This window comes from Telopea speciosissima, chromosome 2 (assembly GCF_018873765.1).
Source record: "Telopea speciosissima isolate NSW1024214 ecotype Mountain lineage chromosome 2, Tspe_v1, whole genome shotgun sequence".
NCBI lineage: Eukaryota > Viridiplantae > Streptophyta > Magnoliopsida > Proteales > Proteaceae > Telopea > Telopea speciosissima.
The window spans coordinates 66601302-66610478 of record NC_057917.1 but is presented as its reverse complement, the minus strand read 5'-3'; the positions used below and the strand labels follow the sequence as shown (position 1 = coordinate 66610478).

General features: G+C 36.7%; 1 protein-coding gene across 1 annotated transcript; it reads right to left on the bottom strand.

Moving 5' to 3' along the window:
• Window positions 1–3298: 3298 nt before the first annotated feature.
• LOC122651014 lies at window positions 3299–7517 on the bottom strand. Its single transcript, XM_043844358.1, has 7 exons — window positions 7445–7517; window positions 5828–6260; window positions 4914–4990; window positions 4760–4796; window positions 4444–4648; window positions 3835–4339; window positions 3299–3739 (listed from the first exon to the last, which is right to left on the bottom strand). The coding sequence occupies exons 2-7, from the start codon at window positions 6186–6188 to the stop codon at window positions 3458–3460; spliced, it is 1467 nt and encodes a 488-aa protein (XP_043700293.1). The 5' UTR covers window positions 6189–6260; window positions 7445–7517; the 3' UTR covers window positions 3299–3457.
• Between the last annotated feature and the right edge of the window lie 1660 nt (window positions 7518–9177).

Genomic DNA, 9177 nt, shown 5'->3' with positions numbered 1-9177 from the left:
AGGGTTTTGCAACCATCCTAGGGTCTTAAAACATCCCCGTATTTATCAATGGTCGAACATATATCCCACTATTGTTGCGCAATACCCCTTCTCGCCCATCCAAAAACTACACGAATGCACAATCAAGGGATTCTCCTTCACCGTGGCTCAAGAAAAACTCGGTCATATATTATATGTCTGAAGTTATCTATTTGTTCTCATTTTCAAAATTAAAATAAAATAAAACAAAAATGCTTATCTATCCTTAAACTAGATGGATAAATGGAATAAAAGTTGTGTTCTCACTACCATCGAAGCTAAAATTATAAGTTCGAGTCACTCGACAAACCCTAAGTGGGAATTGTCGAACCTAAAAGGTCAGCATCTCCTCACAAATCTGGAATATAATAATAGCCTTAGCCTTAGCCTTAGCCTTAGCCTTAGCCTTATTCTTGGATAGGTACTCAAATTTATTATTAGTTTGTCTTGGTTGGAGTGTTGGACCCAGAGCAAAAGGGCAAATGACTTAAAATAATTAATTAGATTTCATTCTCATTCCGTACTCCAAATGTATAATCTTCTTTTGGTAGATCATTAATAAATCTGTTTTCTTGACCAAAAAATCTTTCCAATTGAATGGCTACCAAAACTCTAATTTATTTTTTTTAAATAAATGTGGAGACATATACTTAAGGTTCTTATTGAACCGTCACCTCCAAAAGGAAGACCAAAAGTGAATCGAGCAATCCAACTTTTGACCCAAGAGAGAGCAGTCCAAAAGGTAACTTATGTCAGGTGGGTCACTTATTAGTTGATGAAGTGGTATCCACGAGATGCATATGTTTATAGGAAGACCCGAAATAGAGAACCAGATCAAATCTGGATTCTAGATTCTAGACCAAGTTTCAACTTCAACCATCCCAGTCAAAGAAAGCCAGCCAAACAGAATAATTTGGTTCCAGCCTTATCTACTTGACTTTGAAAATTCTAGAATATTCAAAGATAGTTTTTAGTTTTTTTTTTTTTTTTTTTAAGAGAAGATAGATAATGCTTGTAATTTTGGAAGAATTTTTCGAATTTTTAATCAAGAATAATATGTTGGGCTCATAGGTTCTATTGGGCTTTTTCTTCCACCATATTTTGGACCTCTCTGCCTATGATTTAGTAGAATTTTCGGCTCTGCTCATTTTTGTCTGCATAATTAGGATTAAATTCCATCAGCCCTGGTCCATCAGTCTGGGTTCTAGGCATTAAGGACCAGTCCAGTACCCTAAGCTATATGTGTGTGTGCATCAAATCCATTTCAATAATGATTGATATTAACGTTTTATATGCGATGGTTGCCTTAGGTATGACTTTAAAGTGTTCACAATTAGAGAAAGAATCAGGTACTCTGTTCTTACGATTGTCACATTGTATATTCTTATAATGTGATTGTAGAACATGAGTGTGAGCATTCATATGGCATGTGTGTCAATTGATTCAATTTTGATTATTCAATTCGATTTCAGTTTGGTTCAAGAAATAGAATGCATAAACCAAAATCGAACCAAGAGGAGAATCGAAACATATATTCAAAACCGAACCAGTTTGATTTGATTTTTTATTCAATTTTAAAAATATTTTAAAAAGAGAGAGAGAGAATAGTTGTTTAGGGACTCTACTGGCTCTATCATTCCCGCATTCTCGGCTCCTATGGTGATTGATGATGCCATTACAGGAGAAGCCTTGGCCAGTAGGATGGCTCTGCAGTCAGTTTTGGAAGATAGTGAGCTTCGCTGTACAGCACTTATCCTGGAGTCTGACAACTCAACTTTGGTCAAGTTGATCTCTGATGCTCGGATAGTTCCACCTACGTCTCTCAAAACCATTATTGAGGATATCCGTCTGTTTATGGCCCAGCTAATCTCCAGTGATTGTAGCTGGATCCCTAGGGAAGCCAATACAGTGGCTCACTCCCTAGCTAGGAAAACCCTATCTCTGGCAAGTAAGATAGTTTGGCCACAATCCACTAATTGGATTCTTGATCTTTGTAATCAGGACACCATGTTCGAACCTTGCCCCACCTTGCAATAAATTCGGTGTTTACCAAAAAAAAAAAAAAATCATTGATAGTTATGTTTTATGCATCAAATAATTACTTTTTTTCCCATAAAAAACAAAAAAAAAATAAAAATTTATATTCTGCTTTCTCTTTTTTTGTCATTTAATCGAAGCATTGCAACGATATCTCTCAGTTACAGAAGTCGTTCTCCTCTTGCATTTTTTTGTATGTTCCGAGGTCCACCAATGTTGTGGCGGATTCCTTGGTTAGGTCTGCCTTGTCGGCCCCATCCCCGATTATTTGGCCTAGTACCACCCAGTGGCTCATTCAGCTTGGTTTAGCTGATGCTACTGCTTGTATGGATGTTGTTCTTCAATGAAATTTCTTTCTACCCAAAAAATAAAATAAAAATCGAAGCATTGCAACATGATGGCAGCTAGTGATTAATTAATGTCTAGAATGGTATATCTTTATTGTTAAAAAATAAAAAAAATCTAGAAACCGGTATTCATGTGACACGTTCCAATGCAAAAGCCTATTTGATACGATTCCATGTAAAACCAACGTTTTTAACGTGAAACCAAAATCGAACCAAACTGAATACGGTTTAAACTGTTTAAACAAAAACCGAACTGAACTTGTTTCAATTCGATTTTAAATGGCTGTATTCAATTTCTATTTTAAAATGACACCCTAATTATTCAAGATTCTTGTATGGAATACTATCGGTTAGTTTGTATAATAAGAATCTCTTATAGTTATTTTGTCCTTAAACCTGAGAAATCCCTACTGTCGCAGCTCCACATTATGCATCTGTTGTGTACCAAAAGTCAATGCCCACATGGTTTTGATGTATTCAAATTGCCTCCGGGCCTCAAGTCCTAGGGCTCTTAAGAATTAGCCCACTTATGTAAGTAACAGAATACAAGATATCATACCCCAACAGTAATTGCACCCTTATATATTAATTTACTAGATTTTCTATACTCATAGTTTGGTTTACTCTGGCCATATGAATTAGAAGTATTTTTAAAGACTACTGTGGTAGACTATTAATTTCATCTTCTACCAATTGTGAACTCAACACCACCCACCCCATCCTCGAATCGTTATTCCCTCCAATTCCTCCAATTCTTCACATGGGGGCAAAAATGACCACTCTATCCCCTGCTCAAAAACACTGCCTAAGATGGGGTCCACTCCTCCCTATTAGAGGAATTGGAGGTGATAATTATTCCCCCACCCCCAAAAAACAAAAACCAAAAAAAAAAAAAAAAACAATTTAAGTTGGTAGGGCATACATTATTGTAAGCAGCATAACAATATTGTTTCTTATGGCCTCTAAGACAAGTACTTACAAGGTCTCACCCAATGCTCAACTCGGCATGGTCAGATCCTAAGTACTCAGCCTCATTGTGGCCTTCCTTGCTACAATCAATTTGTTTGTAAAGACCAGTTTTTAATTTGGTCACTATCCATTATTTGTTTTTCACTAGGCTGTGCCTGTTCCCTTGATGAAGAAGGGAATAAAGATAGAGAAAGATTGATATTGACTTCTCTTGGTGGGCTGTCATGGCCCCCTTTCTTGTCTTCTTCCTTGAAGTTTTGGCTCAAACTCAGCTGCAAATTGGGCAACCATTTTTTCTCTTCTCTCTTGTTCTTCTTTATACCTGCAATCTCTTCTGCCTTTGGCTCATTTCCCAGAGACCTTTGTACCTGCATCTTGTGGAAGTCTTATTTCAGCTTTTAGCTCATATCAACAAAAAAGGGATACAGAAGTGCTCAAATATCATAATTGGTATAAAGGTTACCTCAAGCCTAAATGGGGGCTCATATTCTGGTTCAAAATCATCTGAAATGACTACAGGATCACATGAGTTGGAATGAGAAAGTTTGATGGTGATGCTATTGTTGTTGGTACTCCATTCAGAAGGTTGCATTGTTAGAGGTTGCGAACTAGTGGAGGTGGGTCCTGCACCCCATGAACGGTGAGATCCATGTGAGATGGCACCCCATGTGGGGAGATAATCCGGAGTACTCCCAGCCCAATCTATGTTTGCTGGGATTCTCCTATCCTTTCCTTGATTGACAATCATTTCTCGGGGTGGCCATCTCTTCTCCTCAAGAAAATGGCTACGCCGAGTAGGCCCAATCCCTGTAATTGCATTCCTAACATCAAACAGGTGTGAGGTTGATTGTTTTTCATCCTGTTTGAAGATTATATCATGATTAGAACTCCTGAATAATCCATGATCCTTCGTCGATTCCGTCATCGGCCTTTGAGCAGAACTCTGACTGAAAGCCCATTCTTGATGTCTATAAACAGCAGAAAAGGAGAGAAATTAAACAAAAGAAATCAGATCAAATGACTTCTCAATATATTAATCTAGATTTTCCTTTACTGTGATAATGTTGATTACCTGGAGGAGCTAACTGTAAAATCAAATGGCTGTTGGGAGAGGGGAGACTTAAATAAACTATGGACAGGATTAGGGTTATGGCTATTCTTGCATAGAAAAAGGCTATGACTGTCCATAGTGTAGTGTTGGTGAGGACCTGCCCTTTGGTAGAACATTTCAGGAAGGTGATCTAGACCTTGCATTGCCCTATTTGTGTGAGACAAAGCTGCAAAAGAAAATACAAAATTTTGTTCAGGTTAGTGCCTTGGAAGACTCATACTTTGAAGGAATTAATAAGCAGAAAATAAGATCAGATCTCACTGTTTACAGGAATTACCTTGACCAGACTCATCCAGCTTCTTACTTCGATACATCTGATATGGAAAATGAAAATTGGATATAAGAACTCAAAGTAAAAGGGATTATAAGGACATAAAATTATCTCCCAAGTCTAAAGGAAGATTCAAGTTATGTTCTCTATTGTATAATACCTGCAAGTGGCTTTTAACATGTGCAATGCTTAGTCCTCTCACATTCATCAACTGAAGAACTAACTTGGGAGTTGCTCCTGCACCCACCAAAGAAAATTGAAGTTGATGATGGTTTTGCTGTTTATATATATAGAAATGATTCAACAACAGCTGAAATTTAAACCATCCATTTCTTCCTACTCCATTCCCTTCCCATGTAGCAAGTTTAATGTTGTATTTGGTATGCATTCTAGGTCGATTTCACATTCTCGGGCGATAAAAACAACTATTTTTTTTATCATCTAAGAATGTGAAATCTACCTAGAATGCATATCAAACACAGCCTAAACTATTTGTACTCTTCCACTTTTCAAGGGGAATAAATTTTTTTTTGGGCCTATCTAACTACCCAATGCGACTTTAATTACAGCTACAAGTGAGAAGGGGAAGTTTGGGGGAGGGGGAGGAGGAAAGGATTCCGGATCCGCTCCTCTACATGGGAAAGGTCCCTATATCGTCCACGGAGTGTGGGTCCTGTTCCCCGTGTCAATGTGGATGGGGTGAAGATTGTCTCCATGTGGTTAATCGATCCAAACCTGGGAAAGGATTGCCTTATGGCACAAGGTGAAGATAGGAGAATCAAACCCATGACCTCCTGGGAACCTACACTCTACAGGCAAGGCACCAACCATGCCACAGGATGCGTCAGGTTCTTGTATGGCCTAAACCACACAAATGGAATCCAAGACTGAGTAGATTCTATCTGTGCGGTTCAGGCCGTACAAGAACCTATGCTGCCCTCGTTGTCTTGAGGCCATGTAATAGAAGTTAGCTAATTTGGTTGGTCTGGGTCTTGTCAATCAGCTCTCCACCAAATGCTTCCTAACACATTCCCATCAAAGTTTAAAGTTTTCTTGCATTGATGATGAACTTACTCTCTTGCCCACCAAGCTTTTCAACAGCATGAACAAAAGCAAGATGAAGATCAGGAGTCCAACGAAGCCTTGGCATTTTTGACCGAACGTATTGCCTAACTGTACTTGTCCTCTCACTCCCTTCCCCAGAGCTTGTGTTCTTCTGTGAATTCCCTCGACTGGCTGCTTCATCCTCCCCCTCCTCCTCCTCCTCCCTAGCAGTGTCAGTAGAACTGTTCTCTTCACTAATGGCTTCTTCATTTAAGTCAAAGGGTGATGGCCGCTTTTGGGACAACACTTGAGATGTGTTCTGAACTTGAGATGAATCACTTCCATTGTTGCTCTTTTGATCTCCATCAAAAACCTTTTTTCCCTCAGCCATTTCTACTCCTACTTCCTTTATATTTCTTCCGCCAAGTATTGATGGTAAACTTCTTCTATAGTTGCTACCTCACTAGTAGGAATGTTAGAAAGGGAAAGGAGAGACAAAAAGACATTAGAAATGCAAAATAATTTAATTAATTAAACAAGACAAATTAACTGAAAATTAAGAAAATATATAAATAGATGGTTTGACAAAAGTGTACACTTAAATTGAGGGCTGACTAACTTCCCATGTGGAAGATTTAAATATAATGTTGGAATCGCTTTCTGGCACTGTTTATGTGAGTAACTTTTTCCCACAAGTTAAAAGCTATTTTGGACATCTTATGATTTTGAAACTCCTCACTGACTTTTCTTAATTCCTTCCTTTACAAATTTCAGCTCCTTTGGATGAATTCACTCTAGGTGTTGTGTTTTAGTCTTTAGAAATGGACTCACCAAGAAAACCCTTGTTCATTACCATAGAGAAAAATGAGATTTCTCATGGAATACTGATTTCCATCCATCTATTTGGTTGTCTAGAAAGAAAAAGTATGAGCTCCATAAAATTTCTTGTTATCTTATCTCTCTCTCTCTCATAAAACCCTAAAATGTAATAAATTTCATGAGAAGATGCTTAACAGTATTCCTACAGAAGTCAAGGTGACAGTAGATATAATTAAGAAAAAAGAAACAGAAACCCTAATATAATAAATTTCCTCATGCAGAAGGTTTTAGCACCATTAAACAACTGGAAAACATATACTACTGCTAACTCAAAAGCATGAACATATGGGTTGGAAGAAAATCCTTTCGAAATTTGACTTGTGAATAATCCAAATCTAAACATGTTTATCCAATTAATAGTCAGTCACATCATCCTACCACATGGCTCAATAGTGAAACATTAGACTAATTTATGGGGAAGGGTTTTGTATACGCCTGCTTTCAGGAAATTGAAAGCTTCATATATATATACAGGAGGGTTGGGTTTTGGCATTCAAAAATGGGTTTCATATGCAGTTTATTTCAATGTGATAGTGTAAGGGAAACATGACATAAAACATTTCTATTCAATCCGAGAAAGTGAAGATCGAGAAACATGAAATCAAAATGATTAGATGTTTGGCATACCCAAAGGATGCAAAAATTCCTAGTCATGAATTGAAATTAAATTTGCTGTTTGGTTACAAGTATTCAGTGCACATGAAGAATGAAAGAAAGAAAGAAAGAATCAAGTGAGAGTACTGGTCGGTTAAGGTCAACAAGACTTACGTCCTTACTACAGTGCCTGTCGAGCACTTGATGTAGCCAAGCCTTTTTCTGTCAATCATTGTGCGTATAGACTTCTACTTCTGCAAAATTTTGGCCCAAAAAATACAGAGAAAAGATTAACACAAATCCAAACAGAAGTTGCAGCAAAATAATAAATAAACCGCAGGAACTCTACAAAACTAAAGAACATTAAATAAATGGCTACCCATTCTTTATGTTCTCAAGGAAGGAAAACAAATGTTAAGGATCAGATTTGTGTAAGAAGTCTCAGAGAGAGAGAGAGAGAGAGAGAGAGAGCATGATCTGTAGAATACCTTTGTTGAATTGAAGGTAGAGAACACTAAGAGAAAGCTTTAATAGAGTTGATAAACTTTAGATGATAATTAACTCAAAGACCAACTAAGAGAATCTCTAGAAGAATGAAGTTACCAAAAAAGAAAAACCATGTTCAGTATTTCCAAAATTTGTAGAAAACAGATCGATATATAATCAAAAGTAATTAGCAGAAGACTATATTAAACAAAAATAAACTAAAAAAGTTTAATAGGAATTGAATCCTAGAAGAGAAATATATATTAATTGTCTTTGAATTGGTTCTAATCTTTTCTCATAACCATAAAAAAACTCTTGCCCTAGAGAGTCCTTAATTAAGCAACAAAGAATCTTAAAATACATGAAAACAGTACCCTATCTTCTTCTGATCTCATGAACAAAATCTTCAAAAAACCAAGATGATGATCCCGATCACAGTAGAATTGTGTACCGACAGCGAAAAAGAAAGAAACAAATCAAATAATCTTCTTCAATATATTATCCATCAATGATAGATTTATACATGAAGGTAACTCATTTCTTCCTCCTACCAAGTTTTGTTCAGACAAAAAAAAAAAAAAAAAAAGCAGCTTCAAACATGAGGCCACCAGTTCAGTCCTTGAAAAACTGATGATCGATCATGAAGAGAAGAGGGGGAAAAAAGGATTGTCTTTGCAAGTCAAGATAGAGAGAAAGATAGTTTTAGGTGAACACATGAACACACACACACACACGCACACACGAGAGATAGAGAGAGAGAGAGAGAAATCTTACAAATGGAGTGAAACGTAGTAGTCTTGTTTGATGTACAGATGAGAGTAGAAAGGTTTTATGGTTGAATTTCAATTGGGGAATTCAAGCTTCATTCCTTTAGTCATCATCTCTATGGTTTTAAAAATCAATTCTCATCGTAAAATGTTTTAAAGATAAGAAAAAGCCTAAAAATTATATTCAATATAAGAGGACGATGGTCGGACCAGACACTCCACGTTCCCTCTCATTGAAATGTAAATAATAGTAGAAGAGTAATAATTTAATAATTTTAATAAAAACACTTAAATAGAAGGATTATAAGATACAGATTGCGACGACCCTTTTTGGACTGTTGGAGATCATGTGACTTCGAGCTTCTTTCTCGTTCTTTGACAGCTTGTCCACCTCTTTCTTTTTCTTTCTTTCTCTCTCGCAGTCTCGCCTACCCCTCCGTGATTATCTTAAATGGTTGACCACTGTTATGGACCTGCATGCACTGATTGCTATATCTCTATATACAGATTCTATCCTTCCTTTATTTTATTCTTTAAACTTAAATCCCACTAAGTTTAATTCCACCAAGAATGACAATATATATATATATATATATATATATATATAGAGAGAGAGAGAGAGAGAGAGAGAGTTAATTATCTTCTTCTTCATTA